The 21,635-nt window shown below is 43.4% G+C and overlaps 3 protein-coding genes across 4 annotated transcripts; all 3 read left to right on the forward strand.

The window, feature by feature from the left end:
• The first annotated feature begins 1,043 nt into the window (after window positions 1-1,043).
• LOC127617249 (protein Wnt-8a-like) lies at window positions 1,044-2,734 on the forward strand. The gene is made up of 6 exons (XM_052089191.1): window positions 1,044-1,114; window positions 1,223-1,256; window positions 1,378-1,516; window positions 1,691-1,816; window positions 1,900-2,042; window positions 2,168-2,734. Exons 1-6 carry the CDS (start codon window positions 1,044-1,046, stop codon window positions 2,732-2,734), a joined length of 1,080 nt encoding a protein of 359 aa, XP_051945151.1.
• A 935-nt stretch (window positions 2,735-3,669) lies between these two features.
• LOC127617247 (protein Wnt-8a-like) lies at window positions 3,670-5,363 on the forward strand. Its single transcript, XM_052089188.1, has 5 exons — window positions 3,670-3,717; window positions 3,924-4,062; window positions 4,150-4,275; window positions 4,550-4,692; window positions 4,809-5,363. The coding sequence occupies exons 1-5, from the start codon at window positions 3,688-3,690 to the stop codon at window positions 5,361-5,363; spliced, it is 993 nt and encodes a 330-aa protein (XP_051945148.1). The 5' UTR covers window positions 3,670-3,687.
• A 3,153-nt stretch (window positions 5,364-8,516) lies between these two features.
• On the forward strand, window positions 8,517-21,168 carry lcp2b (lymphocyte cytosolic protein 2b). Of its 2 annotated transcripts, XM_052089037.1 has the most exons (16): window positions 8,517-8,733; window positions 9,522-9,584; window positions 9,882-9,928; window positions 10,886-10,951; window positions 11,048-11,076; window positions 11,177-11,211; window positions 11,309-11,507; window positions 11,622-11,707; window positions 11,825-11,888; window positions 11,965-12,051; window positions 12,161-12,224; window positions 12,324-12,390; window positions 12,587-12,661; window positions 12,935-13,090; window positions 20,011-20,134; window positions 20,694-20,791. In XM_052089037.1, the coding sequence occupies exons 1-15, from the start codon at window positions 8,656-8,658 to the stop codon at window positions 20,092-20,094; spliced, it is 1,200 nt and encodes a 399-aa protein (XP_051944997.1). In that variant the 5' UTR covers window positions 8,517-8,655; the 3' UTR covers window positions 20,095-20,134; window positions 20,694-20,791. The 2 variants fall into 2 exon arrangements, with proteins under 2 accessions (XP_051944997.1, XP_051944996.1); XM_052089036.1 differs by lacking the exon at window positions 20,011-20,134 and having other exon boundaries at window positions 20,694-21,168.
• The last annotated feature ends 467 nt before the right edge of the window (window positions 21,169-21,635 follow it).

A 21,635-nucleotide genomic window follows, 5' to 3' on the forward strand; every position in this document is an offset into this window, starting at 1 on the left:
AAAAAAAAAGAGCGAGAGAGAGCGAGAGAGAGCGCAGCAGCGAACTAGTCCGTCACAGAAAACGTCAAAATATAAGTAAGCTTAATTTTAATATTCTAACATTCTACATGCCAGTTTTTGTGAAATTTCCAGACAATGTTCACACCAAAGCTGCATCAGCTGGACTTCTATTAACACCACTGTGTCAGAGGCAAAGACGTGTTACATGTTATTTGCATGGCCTTTGCATGGCTTTTGGTATGTCATTTCCATAGTGTCATTTCCCAGTGAAACACGTTCCCAAAATGTGAAAGGTCAACACTCAAATAAAGAAATCAGTAAAAGAAACTAAACTAAATCAATTTAATTGAAATCTAAACTGTAAAATGTCTTTGTGGTAAAGACTGAAATTAAACATCTGGTAATAGGCTAGCATTCGGTATAAATCTTTAAACTCGTAATTTAAGAACGATAAAAGAGCCATTTTGATGCAATTATTTAAAATAAATAAATACAATGCTTGTGTACCTGTCCAATGCGCAATCAACAATCATTGTGTTGTGGGAGTACACTACAGGACACCTTCAATGTCTTCATGAATGGATAAAAGATGAACAATTTGACGGACAGACCATCTCAAATTGTCTAAGAAATCTACAAATGGCAACACATTAGAGATGAAAATAAATAACCTTAGAATGTTCCAATAATAATAATAATAATAATAACAATAACAATAATAACAATAATAAAGTTGGCATTAAGAACCTACTAAATAAACCCTCATGGGGAAGCTTAAATAAAGAAAGACTGAAGGGATTAGTGAAAAGTGTTAATTCTTTGAAGTGTATTTAAACTCGCACAATTCCAATGATCTCATCGACGTCACAGCGAAAAGGTTGGGAGATCTCTGTTACTCAAAGTTGGCGACAGGTATAAATGCCGCGCTCGTTCAAACGTTCAATCAATTGTCTCTGTCTCTTCCTGAGTATCCATCTCAGTGTTTTTGCCTTGGATCTCCACAAGAAGGGAATATAGAAGAATCAGGGGTCGCTAACGCAGCAATGAACCCGTGCCAGCTTTTTGCATCGTTGGTGATGTCTATGTGCTGTCACATACTTTGGACAACAGCATGGTACAGTCATTTTACAGTGCATTCAAAATATGTAAAAATATATCATCATCAATTGTTTTAGTCATTGTCAACTTTTGTTAACGTTATTCATTTTCTCTTATCCAATAGGTCGGTGAATAACTTGCTGATGACAGGACCAAAGGTAATACAAGTATTCACATCTATTGCCTATTTCAGTTTAGGCCTATTATGTTCTAGGATATATGGTGATTTTGTGCGAACTTATCAAGTCATAATACTTTCTCGTCTTTTTAATTTAACAGGGGTACCTTACATACACAAGCAGTGTGCAAGCAGGCGCACAGAGCGGTATTGAAGAGTGCAAATATCAGTTTAAATGGGACAGGTGGAACTGCCCGGAAAGCGCACTGCAGTTATCCACACATAACGGTCTGCGAAGTGGTAAGCACAATTATTCGTTAAACTACACGGAATATTATGAGTTAGATGTGATGACCAGTTTAGGGTTAATATAGCTTTATATAATGCAAACGCTTGCTGTTTGTTGCCGTTTTACTCTGAAAGTTGTTAAATATGAACAAACGTATTCTTATAATGTCGTTTTTATTATTTAAGCCACAAGAGAGACCGCTTTTGTGCGTGCCATAAGTGCTGCTGGAGTTATGTACACTTTGACCAAGAACTGCAGTATGGGGGACTTCGATAACTGTGGCTGTGACGACTCCAAGATAGGCAAAATGGGTAAGACATAAAAACAATTAATAGACTTGTTTAGACCTCCTCAGTTCTCGGATAACATCAGTGCTCACTTTTCTTTTTCAAAGGTGGCCGTGCTTGGGTTTGGGGAGGCTGCAGTGACAATGTTGACTTTGGAGAAAGAATCGCCAAGCAGTTTGTGGACGCGCTGGAAAATGGTCACGACTCTCGCGCTGCTGTCAACCTGCACAACAACGAGGCTGGTCGACTGGTGAGTATTGTTTTTATCTCTCATTTAATATTGATTATGTGGTTTTGGGGGTCGATGTTTTCAGTAAAACGAAATACAGTTTTGGTGATGCATATTGTGACCATATATTTCAATTATTATTTCAGGCTGTCAAGGCAACACTCAAAAGGACCTGCAAGTGCCACGGTGTGTCTGGAAGCTGCAGTATTCAGACATGTTGGATGCAGCTGGCTGATTTCAGGGATATTGGCACCTATCTGAAAATCAAGCATGACCAAGCAAAGAAGTTCGAGATGGATAAAATACGCATGAGGGCAGGCAACAGTGCCGACAATCGTGGCGCAATCGCGGACACGTTCAGCACAGTTGCGCGCACAGAACTCATTTATATGGAAAATTCTCCAGACTACTGCATGAAAAACCTCAGCCTGGGACAGCATGGAACACAAGGCAGGGAATGTCTACAAAGCGGAAATGATCTTTCTCAGTGGGAGAAGAGAAGCTGCAGGAGGCTTTGCAACGAATGTGGCCTGAAAGTAGAAGAGAGGAGGATAGAGACAGTGAGCAGCTGCAACTGCAAATTCCACTGGTGTTGCACTGTCAAATGCGACACATGCACTCAGACTGTGACTAGGTATTTTTGCGCAAAAAGGAATAAAAACCGTCGGCCACAAAACGATTCACGCAGAAGACACCATACGCGTAATAGATGATAAGCATGTTATTAAATATATTAAGTTGTATATTTCCAGTGTAAATATATTTTATATGAGGATTTAAGATATTCTGTTTTTTAAGTTTATTATTCTAGACATTGCTATCAGGAAAAATGCAAATTCGAACCCCTAGACAAAAGGTTTTCCTTGTTCCCACTGTCAATTGGATTGATCACATATTCTAAGTTCACCGTATGCCTAGTTCATTTTCTGCACTTTTTTTGTTCTGGACAATATCACAGATTTAGCTGCTTAGAAAAATTATATTTTGAATATTTGCATCTCACATGATTTGTATTCTTGCACAGATCACTTGACAGTGTGTAGGGCCTACTATTTCAAGGGGCTTGAAGTGTTACATATTTTATGGAATTTATTGAATGCAATTATTTTAAAACTATCGCATTCTGTTTATATATTCAATTTACATATTTTGTCCTGGGAAGCACATTAAATATTTTAAACATTATTAGTCTCTGAGTGGTCTATTCCATTGACAACTGCATGTTCAAATATGTATTGGTGAATAAATGGCGTAAAACCTCTGCGACTTTGTCTGCAGAGAGAGAATAAACTGTGGTGTTTTGATATCCTTTGAAATTCATTGGAGGCTTTACCTTCACTTGACTCGTGGCTGTGGACCAATTGCTTGACGAGAATACTGTGACAAAAGGTCTTCTGCCCTCTGGCCCCCGATGGGAAGGGTATAAATTACATCACGGGATATAACTTTCTTCAGTAAGTGCATAGCCTGCTTTGTGAGTGTGGATCTGAAAAAATAACAATGACTAACTACTTTATTTGGGTCTTTTTATTCTTTATTTGCGACAAATATCTCCCTGGACATGCATGGTAAGGTTGCATTAGTGGATTTTTATTAGTTGCAATGTTTTAACGGAAACTTTTTTTTTTTTTAACACTTTTTATTTTCCATTTTCTTCCACAGGGCTATGAACAACTTGCTGATGACTGGACCCAAGGTCAATTATTTTTTTCTCAGTTTTGTACGGTATTGTAAAAACGGCACATTCTTGTGATCATAGAAAATTACCATGACATAAAAAAGTGCCACCATGTTATGTTGTGGGTTTTATAGGTTTTCATTCCATAGGAAATTTAAAAATGCTTCGTTTACAATTTCTGTAGATTACTTCAAAATCCTGAATAGTCTCCTTGTTCCTCTTAGGCGTATCTGACATATGCAAGTAGTGTACAGGTCGGAGCGCAGAGCGGGATAAAGGAGTGCAAACATCAGTTCGCATGGGACAGGTGGAACTGCCCGGAAAGCGCGCTGCAACTTTCTACTCATAAAGGATTTAGAAGTGGTAAGATCTGTTTGGAAATGTGAAATTTGTAATTATATACATATATAACCTGATTATGAAGCTCATTTGTACTGTTTATTTCAATAGCAACGAGAGAGACGTCATTTGTCCACGCCATAAACGCAGCCGGGGTAATGTATACCTTAACCAGAAACTGTAGTCTGGGGCATCTGCACGACTGTGGATGTGACAGTTCAAGGAACGGCAAAATTGGTAAGGATGTTAGTGATGAGTTCATAAAAGAGCTTAATTTTGATTTATGTAAAAAACTAAATAACACTAGGCTACATGTGGTAGGCTAACATCAACATTAACTGGTTCTGTCCACTAAATCGCTGAATCAGCCTGTTAAAATACTATTGTAGCCTATTTACTGTCCTGTGTATAGTCTACTAAATTTAACCTCGCGAAAGGACCTTTAGAATGCTGCGTTCAAAATAGTCATGTTGCATTAATTTAAATGGATAAAATCTTCTGCATTATACAGGGGGTCGTGGTTGGCTTTGGGGAGGATGTAGCGACAACGTGGAGTTTGGAGAGAGAATTTCAAAACAATACGTGGATGCTCTCGAGACTGGCCAAGACTCTCGAGCTGCAGTTAATCTTCACAATAATGAAGCTGGACGTTTGGTAAGTCGAGTTAAAACAAACAAACAAACAAACAGGCTTCTTAAACTATCTAGCATAGCTGTGATATTGAGCGTTTTAATGTTGGCTGTAAATTAACACTAAATTCTGTTCAATAGGCTGTAAAGGCGACGATGAAGAGGATCTGTAGGTGCCATGGCATGTCAGAAAGTTGCACGATACAAACGTGCTGGATGCAGCTATCTGATTTCCGTGAGATTGGCCATTTTTTGAAAGTAAAGCACGACCAGGGTCAGAAACTCGAATTTGACAAGAGACGAATGCGCGCGGGAAACAGCGCGGACAACCGCGTGGCCATGGCAGCCGCTTTCAGCACCATCGCCAAGACAGAGCTCATATACCTGGAGGATTCGCCGGATTATTGCGCTAAGAACTTGAGCCTCGGGTTTCCGGGCACAGAGGGTCGGGAGTGCTTGCAACTCGGAGAAGGTCTCACTCAGTGGGAACGGCGCAGCTGCCGCAGACTGTGCTATGAGTGTGGTTTGCGCGTGGAGGAGAGGCGCACGGAGGTAGTGAGCAGTTGCAATTGCAAGTTCCACTGGTGTTGCACGGTTAAGTGCGAGAACTGCTCTCAGATCACTGTGAAACATGTATGTGCCCGGAGACAAGGCAGCCACGGTCACCAAAGACGCAGACCTCGAGGACCAAAATAATTACGAGAAAAACTTTTTCCCTAAAAAGATTCCCCCACCTGCACTTTTTGTCGTAATATTTATCTGTTCAAATTCAATTATATATTAAACATTTTATAATAAACTAAAATGGTTTGTTGTCTCGTTTAATTATTTGTTATTATTATTTTATAATTCTGTTGTCTCGTTTAATTATTATTTTATAATTCTGTCTGTCTGTGTGTCTATCGCATTTTTTGTAGGCTAATGAGCCGTTTGAGCACTGTAGACACGCGCCGTCACGGAGAAAGCGCTTGAAAGAAATGACGGAGGCCTTCATTAGTAACAGAGTAAAGGGCATTTGTTTAATGAATACTCTCTTGAAAGGATTAACTTCGTGTGACACTCGGCACATCGCCCAAAGCACATTTCTTGCCTTGACTCTGGCGAACTTTGATATGCGGAAAGAACGGGCAATGTGTGACAAAAGGGTAGACAAAGCCCGTAGTAAACATGCCAATGCTGGAAGGTGTTTGGCATGTTAATCCGCGACACCGCTGTGAAGGTGTAGCCTACATAATCACAACCGCGGAAGTCACAGCAATGTGCATGCAAATAGCCTAAATCAAAGGGAATGATCTCAATTCCATTATTAGTCACGTTACGAGGGTTAAAAATGAATTTAAATAGTAAAACTGTCTGATCTTACTTCACGTAAATTCATTATGTGTTACTATTTGATGTTATGGTCTAATCATTACATTTGTTATTTTAATACGTGTAATCAACATATTTCCCCTTAGTTTGGCTATGCTTGCATAGTCAATTTGCTCAGTAGGACATGCCATAAATCTGCCAAACTGTCTGGCCTGATGAATGATGGGATATTGGCTCCAGTGGGGGGTCTCTGGCTCAGAGGATAAGCGGTGGTACTCTTGATGCACTAAGAATATAGTATGTTAAGGTGACTTTATTTACTTCCCTTGCATGGCTACTGGCATGATAATTGGTAAAATATTGGACTGCAGGGAGGTGAAAAAAATAAAACGGGTATTTCTTCCACTTCTGGCATTATTAGGAATTGCTTTTTAATAAAATTAACGGATTTGAACTTTTGTCTTTTTGTCACATTAAAACAGACTTGGAAACTTTTTCATAATTTATTTTCAGTATTTTTCAAACGCCTTGCATAGATTTGAATGTTTTACCCATGTCCCAGACTTTAAATATGAAACTATGAAAATCCATAATAAAAACACAAATTATTACATGTTTGCAATTATGATAATCTAAACAAAGTGTGAATAAAATATAAACCAATTCGATATTTATTATGTAAAAAATGTTTGTGAGTTGTGGCTTCATTCAGCCACACCAAATAATTTTACCCCTAATACATTTTTTATTTAACCAAGTCATCAAAATTGTCAGTACTGTTAGCATGCTTGAGATAAAATATGAGTCGTGATTGAAAAAAAAAAAAAAAAAAAAATCTGGTGTCCAGAATGTTTTAATTTGGTGTCATTTCCAATCAAGCTGTAATTTTTGCAACAACAAAAAAAATGAAAATGTAATGAACCGAAATACAACAATTTAAATGTATTTAGGATATGCATACCATTTTATTAGTCTTAGCAAACCAAAGGTGCTGATCATTTGATTAAAAAATATATATAAACATTTTTTATTTCCATCAATGTCTTGTACACCACAGAACTATTAAACACAGATACAGAATTTGAGATATAGTGGAAATGACACTGTGGGGGGTACTTCCTTCATACATGTTACACTGTTGAACATTGTTAGTAGACAAAATAAATAACTGAAAAATGTTTTAAAGAGTCTTTACTTTCTAAAATGCCTGAAGTTGAAGAAACACCCAATATAATATTATCCTTCTTATCATTTAAAATGGCAAGTACTACACAGCTTCTAAACATTTTTAATGTTTGTGTATTGTACATTGACTTTAATTCAATGTTATTAGTCATTCTCTGAGTGACCTCCAATCAATAGAAAATTATTTAGTTAAATATGTTCTCATTTTAGAATGCTTATTTCCCTTTTAGGATCCCATGTGTTTTTTTTTTCTTTTCTTTTCGCATGCCATCCTGCTGAGCTCTGATGAATATGAGAAAAAGTGACCATCCCATCTACCACAGTATGATGTTGTTGTCATCTAAGCCATGACCCCCATCCCTTTCCCCTCCTTGTCTCTTATTTTACTGACCTTTCATATGGAAAGAATCAGGTTGTAATCTCAGTGTAGCCCTTTAGTTTACCAACTTCAAAACCCCAGCACTAACAGTGATCACAGTCTGCTCCACTCCACAAAAGGCCTATTTCCTTTTAGCCCAAACGATTCCATTTATGCATGACAAAGACCAGGAATGCCGTTTCTTCATCAGAAGACACTCTCCATCAAGGTAAGCTTTAACTCCCTGATTTATTTGTGATGTCTTAGAGGGTCCTCGGGCTCTAGGTTTTCTTTTCCATGACATGTTGTTATCATAGAATTTTGATATGTGATCATGTCATTTAGTACTATTGTCTCCTAGTTACATCTATATCTATAAAATAGTACACCACTTTATGTTGTTAAATCCAGCATTAAACTAGAACCTAGAAAATGGCGATAAGACACCAAAAGGAATTCATGTAACACCAATGATTATATGGTCGAATATGCAGTATGTGGTGGTGTGAACAATAAGATATATTTAACACCTAAAACCTCCTGCAACAAAAGTTCCTTCTGCTTTTTACAGCCTAAAATGCAAGCCGGTAGCCCTATGCAAAGCCCCCTGGAGAAGAAGATACTTCACTATGGCAGTCCTGTTGGCCTGCGGCTTCTCTCTCACCTTGGTGTTAGATTGCATGCAGATCTGTTCCCAAAAGGGATGTTTCCTTTCTCTGTGTTTGGAAAATACTATGCATAACAGATGAATGGGCCCCAGGGATGTGTTTATTTACAAAGATGATGCATAGCACTCTTTGTATTTCATATTGGCAAGCAATGCAACAATATATATTATAAATGTAAACACGTCTTTCCTTATCCACTGTCCAAGTCATTTTCTGTGAGCATGTAAGCTCACACTCACATCTTTGGTGATTAGGCACTTCCTCTATACAAAGTAACAGGAAACAGACAGAGCTGAGAGGCTGACATTCTGCGTTGACAACATTGCGACAAGCCATCCTCACCAAAGCTGTTCTTTGATGGCATCATAGCTGCTTTATTTCTAATTAAAAGCTCTACAGCAAGAAGCAGCTGCAACTGTAGAACAGTCAACATCTAATATTCTATAAAACAGCTATTTCAACCACAATGAGTATTGCAAGTCTGCCGACCAAATCAGAGGTGATGGGCTGGAACTGTGCAAACCTAGCTGACTATCTAAAAAATGTGAGTGTGACAAGTTCATCCATTTTTCTTTGACATAGTGTGTTCAATTAAAGGGAAATATATTAAAAGCAGAGGTAAAGCCACTAAAAACTTCACATATTCTGTTGAAATTATAATCACTGTAAAATTAAGCATTTATTTACTTTTTAGATTTAGATCTTTTTGCCTCTAAACTGAAATCCAGTAGAAACAGATGATTGAAGCTCATACCATAATGAAGCCTTTAGCAGTCAAAAGGCTTGTCAAGTCAACTGGTTACATGGCATTTTCAGAATAAAGCTCTTAATAGGGGATCATTCAAAAGTTTCACTTTGTCATTTGTGTATTTTTATCAGATTTCTCACTGTAACCCTTCAGTTGCAGCACTTTAAGTGTGGCTCATAAGTTGTCATGCAATGTGGTTTTGTGAAACTTTCTGTTAAAGTCTATTTTAAAGTTAGAGACATGTTTTGGTACAGTATAATTACTTTATATATTCTCTTGCAATTATGCTGACCAATCATCTGTCCAAAATCAGAAACTGTTCAAAACAGATGCATTGTATAAAAAAGAGAGATATAAACTATGCCCTATTGTACAGTTTTTAAACAGCGAGTTAATAGCAAATAGTGAACAGCAAATCCTGACTGGTTTTTGCCTGGTTATCTGGATTAAATGGCTATTGTGTCTATTTTCTTTATCATAAGAAAGAGGGTTTATAAAATGCTCAAGACTGAGTTGAAGAAGTACGTACTAAGTTTAATTGCAGTATTTTCTTTTTTTGTCTTCACACCTTTTTTCTGTTTCAGATGAGACTGATGGGGTGTGACAGAGTGGTGAAGAAAAATAATATGAGTGGCGCAAAATTCTTGGTGAACCTTACTTTTTGACACATTTACTAGAACTATAGGCTTCTACAGACTCTAGGCTACTAACAATGTAGTTCATGAAGTAAAGTTTTAATACATTTGATTACATTTGGGGAAAGCTGTAATTCTAAGATTTGTATGCACATTCAGACTTCCAAGGCCACTTCAAATGCTTGTCGTTTATATTTAAACTGTTCACATCATTATTAAACAATATACAAATGCCTTAAAATGCATATGCATTGAAATTAGTCAAAACACAATATTTAACAAATTATTCCTATTTCTGTCTTGTTCTAGAATATGACTGATAAGGAACTTAAGAAGTTCCCCACAGCACATATACCGTAAGTTTAATCTTAACAGTACAAAAACACGACAGAGATATATTCATCAAACAAGACTGTTAATAAAATAGGACATGCTATTATCAGTGGCTGCAGGAATACAGGCCTATACGCAAAAAGCCTTACAAAGACTCACTTAAAATTACTAAGTAATTCACCATGAGTGACAATTTATATAATGAATTTGTAGTTCTCACAAAAATTCTTACAGATTTTACGAGTTGTCTAATTCGTATGATTTTTGTACAAGTTCGTTCGTATGAATTCCTACGATTTTATCACGTGTAAATGCCCAGATGTGTCATGCGGAAGTAAGCATGAGTTTTGCGCAAGAGGTCTCAAGGTCATCCTTATTAATATTATGCCCTTACCCAAACCCCTTATTTAAACCTAATCAACTGATCAGAAGAGTATGTAAGCATGACAAGTCCTTTTTATTTGTATAGTGCCTTTCACAACACATAGTTTCAAAGCAGTACAGAAGTTCAGAAGTTCAGGCATTAACAGAAGGTAAAACGGTGTTATCTATAATGTCTTAGGTCATCATTGTGTAGTTTGATAGAATACGATTTTGAATTGTGTTTAAAAATAAATAATTAAATAATAATTGTATTTATACAATTATCCTGTCTACAAGACAGGAAGCTGTTATGTGTGACAGAAGCAATTAATTGTCACATATTAGATAATAACGATGTATAGCGACGTCATTGGATTTAGTGAAGGTAGTACAAATTCATTACTGAGTGCAGTCCAACAAAAAATATATGAATTAGCCAAATTTAGAAAAGTCGTACGAAGTCGTGTCAGTGTGTTGCCATTCATACTAGCCCTTTTTGTTTTTTTACCCCTGTACACTGAATTAGCTGTTCTGACCAGCTGCTAATCCTGTTAAGCTAATTTATACTTTTCATTATATAGCTTTATTTATTTAATTTTGCTTTTTGTTTTTGTAAGATATATCACAAAGGTATGCAAAGACATTAACCAAAATAACAAACAAAGGAAGAATCCATTTAATCGGTAAGCAAGTTTATATTGTATAATACTTCATAATTAAATTGTCTAAATCTGTATTCTTGAGTTTTTCATTAACTTTAAAACGTTCACCTTGCCCAGATCAGAACATCTGATGCCTCCAAACCAAGGTAGCTCTTAATGTAGTAGTGTCACAAATAAATGTGTTTACAAACCCTAAACCAGTAGGCACAGCCTAAAACATGTCCTAATCTCTTCAAAAACATTTAGAGCCTAATGTTGGAGGTTGGGATTCGGATGAATTTGTGAGTCTTTAAATATTTTCCAAGAGTTCTCCATCCCACTTTTTAAAAGTTCACCTCATCACCTACAGCAACTTAATTTAATGCATTTATTTTATAGGACCAAGCACAAAGTGACGATGACTATGAGCAACCAGATAACAACGACCATGCTGGCAATTACATATGTGCAGCCTCACGCGATTTAGAGGAAGAGGAGAACACTGATGACGATTATGAACCACCCCCTACTGAAATAATGTCTGACATACCGAGTAACTTCCGCGTTGCTAAGCCTCTGGGAGATGGTGATTATTTGGGTAATACACAATGCCACTGTTATCACAAATGATTACTTTTTGCTTATGAGTAAAAAAAAAAAAAGGCAAGCATTAAAATCTGAAAGAATCCCTCTCTCATTTTGGTGTGTGTAGATAGCGCCCCTCGTGGTTCATGTGCCAGGATTACAACGCTCACCCAAGACAACAGGTCTGCATCCCTTCCCAGAGTCCCTATGAATGTAGGTAAAACTGTTCTACGTATAAATCATTCTCATAGGCTCTATATACAGTTCTAAGAATGCTCCTAAATTTAATGTTGTGCCCATGATGACTCATGAACCTCTCTTTACATTCAGAAATCTAAGCCTCCATCACGACCAGATCCCTCTCCACAGAGGCATTTCGTGCCCCAAAGTAAATGTAAGTGTTGTTAATTTCAAATCATCCTATATCTTCCCACCACGATGTCTGAATGTTCTTAAAATCGTATTCACAGCCAAAGCTGGTCCAGCTATGCCAATGATAGATCGCAGTAAGAAACCAGGCTTATCTACTCCCTTCAAAATTGATTCTGGCAAACCAGGTACCACTGATTTAAACTATTCAGTTTAAAGTTTAATTTGAACTTCTTAGAACTTTATCTGGAAATATCACAAAGCATTTTATTTAAACATAATTGTTCGTCCTTGCAGCAAGAAGCAATCCTGTAAACATCTTACCAATGGCCTCGAAATCAGCGACTTTACCCAACCTGATGTATGCATCTCCATCAACTGAACTTACAATCAGTCCTATAAAGATAGAGGGCAATTCTGCACCAATATAATAATTTTATTCTTTAATATTTCAACACAGATTTAACTCCCAACAGAGGGAGGAGTTTCCGCCCCCTCCTTTGCCATCAAATGTGATGATGGAGCAGGTAAAGAAAATCCAAATAACTATTTACATGACAGTAAACATTTCACACAGACACCCCGTGCCCAAAACTGGTTAATGCAGATAGACTTTGCAGCCACAAGATGGCACTGTTGTTACATTGGCCCTGTGCTGTATTTGATAAGGAAGTTGAACAAAGAAAATAAACAGTAAAGGTTGCAATTTTGTTGTGCACACAGGGCATGGATCCACAGTGGTACGTGGGGCAAATGAAACGAGGCGAGTCAGAATTCTCCCTCAGACAAGTGAATAAAGTGAGTCCAACCACTGCTTAATTACCAAAAAATTCTGATTTATCTTTTGTAAACCATCCCTTCAAACTATTTAATCATAATATGGATTTAAAAGAGCTCTTATTGGGGTTAAAATGAATACTGGAGTTAAAAGAAATTTACTGGAATACATCTGTATTTTATACCCATATATATGGTATATGAGAAGAGTGAGTGAGAGAGAAGAGCAAGTAACAGTTTGAGGAAATTAAGAAATAACTGCATATGAGTGCTTTGACTGATGTCTTCTTTCAGGATGGCACTTTCTTGGTGAGAGACAGCTCAAAAGGAGGCATAGACCAGCCATACACACTTATGGTGTTGCACCAACAAAAAGTGTACAACATCCAGATCCGTTGCCTTGGAAACAACTGTGGTTATTCCCTGGGCACAGGCCTAAATGGCATTGAGGTAAGCATCTGTTTATTCGGACAGAAGTGCGTGTCATGAATGATTTTCTGATTAAATAAAAACAAGGGCTATAAATAGAGAATAAAAAAAATCTAATTAATTACATACAATGCCGATTAATAATACAATTCATTTCAATTAATCGCAAATACCAATATTTGCTGACAAAGGCCCCCAAATAAAACTAATTTAATGTCTTATGATTCAATTATTACAAACGATAACTAAAATCTATAATAAATATAATAATTCATATAATTAAAATACAATACATTATCGCAGCAGACAAGTAAAGCATTGATGAGACAATACAAAAAGTGACTTCAGAAGGCTATATATTATTTCCATACCATCGAAAAAAAGACTATATTTGGCCTGCAGTCTGTCTGAGCTAAGGATGCTTCTATGTACACATGCATCAGACAGGTGCTTTTGAAGTCTCACTTCCCCTTCTGTCGCTCTCTCCACGTTGTGTCAAAGAAGCGACACTAGGGGTCTCTCTTGAGCGCCAATATTCACCTCTGGACTATGAAAAAAGGCCAATGAGAGTTGGCAACCAGTATTTGCATGTCCCGCCCCCGGACATACGGGTATTTAGGCGGCGCAAATACGGGAGTTCATTCAGAAAATTTCTTCGGAGCCGATGGTCGTGTCTGCAACTGCTGCGTGTACACACCGAGTTCCTGTTATCCCTCTGCTGCATGCTGTTGGATTCTACGGCGCACAACAGCGGCTTTCCCCTGTTTGCACGGCTGTGCATTCCTGCCCCTGGGCGCATCGACAGTGCAGATTTAAAAACTCTCACGAGTTTTTTCCCTAAAAGAGTGATTTTATTTAAAAGAGTAATTTCCTCTAAAAGAGCAAAACACAGCGGCGTTGAACGTCCTTTTAAGGACGCGTCTTTATAAAGATGCGGTAGAGTGCTCTCCGCTTCCGACGGCCACAGGCGCTGTCTCGTGTGTCTGGGTAGCGATCACACCGAGGCTGCGTTTGTGGATGGTTCATGTTCTCATTGCGAGAACATGACCATGACAACATTGCGGTAGCGGCTTGCTTACAACCGTGAGCAAGCCACTCCAGCCGCCCCCCGTGTCGCTCCTTCTTCCCACGGGATTGAGGACGATGCGGCTGGCGATGGAGGCGATTTGGGGATGGCAGCGTGTGCAGCTCCGCCGGGTACGCCCCCTCGGACCACCCACGCCCCGACATGCTCGTTGATTCCCGTCCGTGCTCGAGGTAGCGGTGACTCGCCTCACAGCCAGTCAGCCGACCCTCTTGCGATGGAAGCCGATGAGCTCGCGGCGGCATCGGAGGGCGGGTTATCTGATGCTGAGGACTCCCCTGGGCTGCCGCTTTCGGGCCTGCACGCCCAGGCTGAGGCCGAAGCACAGATGACGAACATGCTTTCCTGGGCAGCCGACAGCGTGGGCTTGGATTGGAACCCTCCATCCTCCCCACGACCATCACGGCTCGACGACTGGTTCCTGGGGTCTGGGCGCCGCTCACAGCCTCGCCCCCCCCCAGTCCCGTTTTTCCCAGAAGTGCATGACGAGCTGACGTCTTCGTGGAGAGCACCCCTCTCCACTCGTCACATCGCCACAGGCTCGTCCGCCCTCGCCACCCTCGATGGCGGAGTGCGCCATGGGTACGAGGCGATTCCCCAGGTGGATAGGGCGGTTGCGATCCATCTATGCCCCGGTACCCCTACCACCTGGCGAGGTCGCCCCGTACTCCCTTCTCGGACCTGTAGAGCAACCTCCTCGCGGCCTACAGCGCCACCGGACGTGCCGCTTCCGCCCTGCGTGCCATGGCTCTCCTGCAGGTCCACCAAGCCAAGGCACTATGCAACATGCACGGGGGTGGCCCTGATCCCGACACGCTGCAGGAACTGCGCTCAGCGACCGACCTCGCCCTGAGAGCGACGAAGGTCACAGCGCAAGCACTCGGGCAGGCGATGGCCACGCTTGTGGTCCAGGAACGTCAACTGTGGCTGAACATGGTCGAGATGCGTGAAGCTGACAAGACTCGCTTCCTCAACGCCCCTGTCTGCCAGTTCGGCCTCTTCGGCGACACCGTCGAGGACTTTGCCCAGCAGTTCTCCATGGTGAAGAAGCAGACGGAGGCCATCTCTCACATCATGCCTCGCCGCAAGCCTGCCGCCACGGCCCATGTCCCGTCTGCCCGCCGAGGGCGTCCTCCCGTGGCCAGAAGGCAAACCCCTGCTCCGCCTCAACCCGGGCCCAGCTCTCAGCCCCGGCGTCGAGCAAACCGCGGGAAGCGCACGCCCCCTGTCTCACGGACCCCCTCGAGGACCCGGAAGGCTCCCAGGCGCTCCTGAGACAACGCACCCAGAGCCCAAGACGTTAGCTCCGGAGGTGGTAAGACCGCTCCGTCCCCCGGTGGAGGGCCGGGAGGAGAATCCTTTGTTTTTTTCATTTGCTGCATCCCCTAACACGGGCTGCGGTACCCAAATTCTCAATAAAAGAGCTATATCCTTTGTCTCTGGGGCACATGGCCCGCAAATGCCGTTCTCACGGCACTCTGCTTTCAGGCCTCAACAGTCCCGGCTCTATGGACGTGGTGTTCCCGCCTTCAGCGCCACGACTGTTCCCCGGCCGGCCGGTTCAGACGAGTCCAGAGGACGCCAACATCAGACCTCCTCCTCAGTCACGAACCCGCCCCCTGCCGGGTGCGCGGAGCAAGGTAAGTGCTTTGAGTTCATTCTCAGCACCAGAGCCTCGGAACGCCACGTTGCCTCCTGACGCCACGTTACCTGTTCCGCACCGCTGCGAAGCCCCACCGGGTACGTCCAAAAAACCCGTCCCCTTGGTGCCCCTAGCACGGAGTTTAGAGGCGTGGCTCTCACTGCCCAATCCGTCACGCTGGCTGCACCGGACCATTCGACTCGGTTACGCAATTCAGTTTGCCAGGTCTCCGCCCCCCTTCGTGGGCGTACATTTTTCAGCAGTACACGGCCAACATGCCCTCTACCTGCGTGAAGAAATCGCCTCCCTTCTACTAAAGGACGCGATAGAGCCTGTCCCTCCAACCGAAACGAAGAAGGGTTTCTACAGCCCTTACTTCGTTGTACCCAAGAAAGGCGGCGGCTTACGACCAATCTTGGACCTGCGAGTTCTCAATCGGACCTTGTCCAAACTCCCGTTCAAAATGCTCACCCAGAAACAAATTCTATCTGGCATCCGGCATCTAGATTGGTTTGCAGCGGTAGACCTGAAGGACGCGTACTTCCACGTCTCAATTCGCCCTCGACACCGCCCCTTCCTAAGGTTCGCGTTCGACAGCCAGGCGTATCAGTACAAAGTCCTCCCCTTCGGCCTGCCTCTGTCAGCTCTTGCTCCGCTCCGAGAAGCCGGCATACACATACTCAATTACCTCGACGACTGGCTCATACTGGCCCACTCCCGAGAGTTACTATGCGCACACAGAGACCAGGTGCTCAGCCACCTCAGCCATTTGGGGTTTCAGGTCAACTGGGAAAAGAGCAAGCTCTCCCCGGTCCAGAGCATCTCTTTTCTCGGTCTGGAGTTAGACTCAGTCCCAATGACAGCACGTCTCTCCAACGAGCGTGCTCAGTCAGTGTTGAAATGCCTCGCTTTCTTCAAGGCAGGCGCCATGGTCCCGCTAAAACGTTTCCAACAGCTCCTGGGGCATATGGCATCCTCCGCGGTGGCCGCGCCGCTGGGGTTGATGCATATGAGACCACTTCAGCACTGGCTCCAGACTCGAGTCCCGAGACGAGCATGGCGCCGCGGCACGCACAACATAAAAGTTACCTCTGCCTGCCGCCAAACCTTCAAACCCTGGACAGACCTCTGCTTCCTAAGGGCAGGAGTACCCTTGCAGCAGGTGTTCCGACGCGTTCTGGTCACAACCGACGCCTCAAAATTGGGTTGGGGCACCGTATGCAACGGGCGCGCAGCCGCAGGCCAGTGGAACCGAGGCCCGCTGCGCTGGCACATCAACTGCCTAGAGCTGCTGGCTGTTTTTCTGGCCCTGCAGAAGTTTCTCCCGTTAATTCGGAACAAACACGTCCTAGTCAGGACAGACAGCACCACGGTTGTAGCCTACATAAACCGCCAAGGCGGAGTACGCTCCCTCCACATGTCACAGCTCGCCCGTTGTCTCCTCCTTTGGAGTCAGCAGCGACTCAAGTCACTGCGCGCCACTCACATCCCCGGCAACCTCAATGTGATAGCGGACCAGTCGGTCCAGCTGATTTGGGACCGGTTCGGCAAGGCTCAGGTAGACCTGTTTGCCTCCCAAGAAACCTCCCACTGCCCACTCTGTTATGCCCGGACAGAGGCTCCCCTCGGGGCAGACGCGTTGGCACACAGCTGGCCTGCGGGGCTCCACAAGTACACATTCCCCCCAGTGAGCCTTCTTGCACAGGTGCTATGCAAGATCAGGGAGGACGAGGAGCAAGTCATTCTGGTAGCCCCTTACTGGCCTACCCGGACTTGGTTTTCGGACCTCACGCTCCTCACGACAGCCCCTCCCTGGCGGATTCCCCTGAGGAAGGACCTTCTTTCTCAGGGACGGGGCACGCTCTGGCACTCGCACCCGCACCCAGACCTCTGGAACCTCCACGTCTGGCCCTTGGACGGGATGCAGAAGATCTAGCCGGCCTACCACCGACCGTCATAGATACAATCAATCAAGCCAGAGCCCCCTCTACCAGGCATCTCTACACTCTAAAGTGGCTTCTGTTCGCGGACAGGTGTTCTTCCCGAGCAGAAGACCCGCAGAAGTGCGCAGTTAGGTCAGTGCTCGTGTTTCTTCAGGAGAGGCTGGAGAGGAGGCTGTCCCCCTCCACCCTCAAGGTGTATGTCGCCGCTATCGCGGTCCACCACGACACGGTAGACAGCAAGTCTCTTGGTAAGCACGACTTAATCGTCAGGTTCCTAAAAGGTGCCCGGAGGATAACTCCCTCCCGGCCTAACCTGTTCCTCTCCTGGGATCTCTCGGTCGTCCTTACGGGCCTCCAGAGACCCCCCTTCGAGCCGCTTGACTCAGCTGGACTCAGGGCCCTCTCTCTCAAGACTGCCCTGCTGATCGCGCTCGCTTCTCTGTTAGCGACGCTTGCCTGGAGTTCGGTCCGGCAGATACTTTCGTGATCCTAAGACCGCGACCGGGCTATGTGCTCAAGGTTCCTACCATGCCCTTCAGGGATCAGGTAGTGAACCTGCAAGTGCTGCCCCGGGAGGAGGCAGACCCAGCCCTTTCACTGCTGTGTCCAGTACGTGCATTACGTATTTATCTGGACCGCACACAGAGCACCAGACGCTCTGAGCAGCTCTTCGTCTGCTTTGGGGGACAGCAGAAAGGGAATGCTGTCTCCAAGCAGAGACTCGCCCACTGGGTTGTCGACGCCATTTCCCTGGCTTATCACACCCAGTCCGTGCCCCCCCCTTGCGGGTCCGAGCTCACTCCACCAGGAGTGTTGCGTCCTCATGGGCACTGGCTATGGGCACTGCCCTAGCAGACATTTGTAGAGCAGCGGGCTGGGCAACACCTAACACTTTTGCGAGATTCTACAATCTCCGAGTTGAGTCAGTATTGTCCCGTGTTCTCTCAGGTACCGAGCCCGTAGAACTCGGTGGCACACCCACGATCTGACCAGGTGAATCGCTTGCACCTAGCGCCCATCCCCCTAACCAGGGGAAACAGTGCGCCTTCATTCCCAGGAGATCTCTGGTTTGGGACACTGGTCGATTCCTCCCTAGCCCTCGTGGGTCGCAGTTCAGCGGAGGAACTCGCTGACCCAAGCCACTGCGGGTACCGTAAGCTACCCTGTACTGGTATAGGTGCTCCACAGGTAAGGCCTCCTTCGGACTCCCCCTGTGTGTAACACCACGGTTCTGTCCCCTCTGGCGAGCTGACTCCCGTGTTTCCCTTAGGCAGTCATGGCTGCCTCGGCTGCCATGCTGTATGTTCCCCCCTCTATAGGCTGGATCCACCACTGCACCGACTTTTCCACATAGGCCCTAAGCAGGCCTCTGATGGTTTTGCCACTTAAACTTGCCTCCCCTCTCGGGTAGGCGTGGCCTCCGCAGGGTCTTCTCCTTCCTGAATAAGGGCTAAGACCCCCTTCCCTCAATGCGTGTAAGGGCCCCTGCCTAAGTTGCTCTATGCGAGAAATATAGAGAGAAAAGAGGCCCGGCCAGGCTTGACCCGTTCCCAGGTTGGCGGCCAGCACCTTGTTCCCCTCCAGGGTAACGATAAGGAATCCTGATGGCTTAAATGGGGCATTGGGGAAGGGTAGGTGCAGCCTGATACAGTTGGTCGTCCTGCACGTAAGAATGCCTGCTCGCTCCTGTATCAGCAGTTCACGTACACGGCTCAGTGCATGGCGCTTTTATAAGTGGACCCCTAGTGTCGCTTCTCTGACACAACGTGGAGAGAGCGACAGAAGGGGAACGTCTAGGTTACGTATGTAACCTCCGTTCCCTGATGGAGGGAACGAGACGTTGTGTCTCCCCTGCCATGTCGCTGAGCCGAGCCACTGTTGTGGCCGGACCATTTCCGGCTCCTCAGAAAAATCCTGAATGAACTCCCATATTTGCGCCGCCTAAATACCCGTATGTCCGGGGGCGGGACATGCAAATACTGGTTGCCAACTCTCATTGGCCTTTTTTCATAGTCCAGAGGTGAATATCGGCGCTCAAGAGAGACCCCTAGTGTCGCTTCTCTGACACAACGTCTCGTTCCCTCCATCAGGGAACGGAGGTTACATACGTAACCTAGACGTTTTGTTGCGTTGTCTCATAAAACATACTGTCAATTTAAACAGTTTGAAACTTAGAAAAACACTTCTCGAGACCCCTGCATTTGAAGTTGCACTTCATCCAGCTGTGCTTGAACGCAAGAACACGTCCTCATCTTGTGCTATCTGCTATCAGTGTAGTTTGTTGCCTGCAGAAGCTCATTGCCTGTACATCTGGAGTTGTGCTAACTGTCCCCTGCTGACTCATAAAGACTCGTAAAAACATGAAGGTGGTTCTCCAAGCTTGCATTGCTCCAATGGTAGGAAAATTCCTTATTCCTTATTCCAGGAGTATGATTAATTGTAATAATTTTATAACTAATAATTTTTTATATATTTGATTGCACTGAATTAGCTCGTTAAATCAACAGCCCTGATGAAAACCCACAGCAGCAGTTAGAGTGAACGGTTGTGTTTCAGCTTTGTGTTCAACTGGGGGGTAAGGCTCAACCAATCATGAGCTTGGCCCACCTTGGTAACCACACCCCCACCCACCGATCCAACTGTTTGGCTCATCCAAGGGTCCTATGAGACACCTTACACCCTAGAGCTGGAGCCAGCCCATATCTATTGTTGATGATGTCAAAAGTTTTTTGTCCAGTTAAACAAAAATTATAATTTTGCATATTGTTGGGCCTAAGCAGTTTATGGTAACACTAATAAAGTTGTTTTTTTTGGATGTTAAACAATTTTGAGTCCTAAAGCAAAACCAGTTGTTAAGAGATTCAACTACCACTGTTTTAGATTCAATTGTTCCTGTACGATTCTAAGTTGACAGACAGACACCCTCAACCAATCGACTGCATGTGTGTGTCACAGAATTTTTCCAGTGTTATGGACATGGTCACACACCACATGAAGACACCACTGATTCTGATAGATGCAATGGAGCGTGGAGCTGGACCTCAGCGACAGTGCTGTCTCATGCACCCTGCAGGCTTCTGAGCCAGACATTAGATGTGCCATCTACATAATTCTGACTAGGTTCCAATGTGAGGCAGATTTTGAATTCAAGAGTTTGTGGAAAATGCACCAACTATGATGTTTCATCGCCAGGATATTTATACGCTTAAAAAATACATGACTAGAAAGCTATACTAATAAATCATATTCAGTATAATTCAATCAGACAAGACTGAGTAATTTTTTTCAAACAGAGGTACATGTTTTAAAGTTTTTAATTCAGAGGTCATTTTTTTCACTTTAATTGTTCACTTGTCTGTTCTAAATTAAATTGTTACATGCACAATGAAATGCCTTTAGTTTTAATTCGAAGTATGTGCTCTCAGAGTTTGTTAATGCTTATGAAAAATATTATTTGTGAAGCACATATTCAGGTTCCACTGCAGAAATTGGGTATTCACTGAAAACAAAGAGTAAAGTGGTTGAACATGCAGCTAGAAGAACACCAAAAGCACAGACCACTCTCATTCTCATTATGACTGACTATGTTTTCTTTAATCAGAGTATATACCCTGGCAGCAAAATGTTTGGAATAATGAACAGAATTTGCTCTTATGGAAAGGAATTTGTGTTTTTATTCTCCAAAGTGGCTTTCAGCTGATCACAATGTGAAAAATTACTATTCAGATAGTAATCTGAATATATAAATATTCAGAACTTCTTAAAAAATTTCTCATACAAAAAAAAATCCTCCATATGCAGCAATGACAGCTTTGCCGATCCTTGGAATTCTGTCAGTTTGTCCAGATACTAAGGTGACATTTCACCCCACACTTCCTGTAGCACTTGCCATAGATG

The sequence above is a fragment of the Xyrauchen texanus genome, chromosome 23 (assembly GCF_025860055.1).
Source record: "Xyrauchen texanus isolate HMW12.3.18 chromosome 23, RBS_HiC_50CHRs, whole genome shotgun sequence".
NCBI classification, from domain to species: Eukaryota; Metazoa; Chordata; class Actinopteri; order Cypriniformes; family Catostomidae; genus Xyrauchen; species Xyrauchen texanus.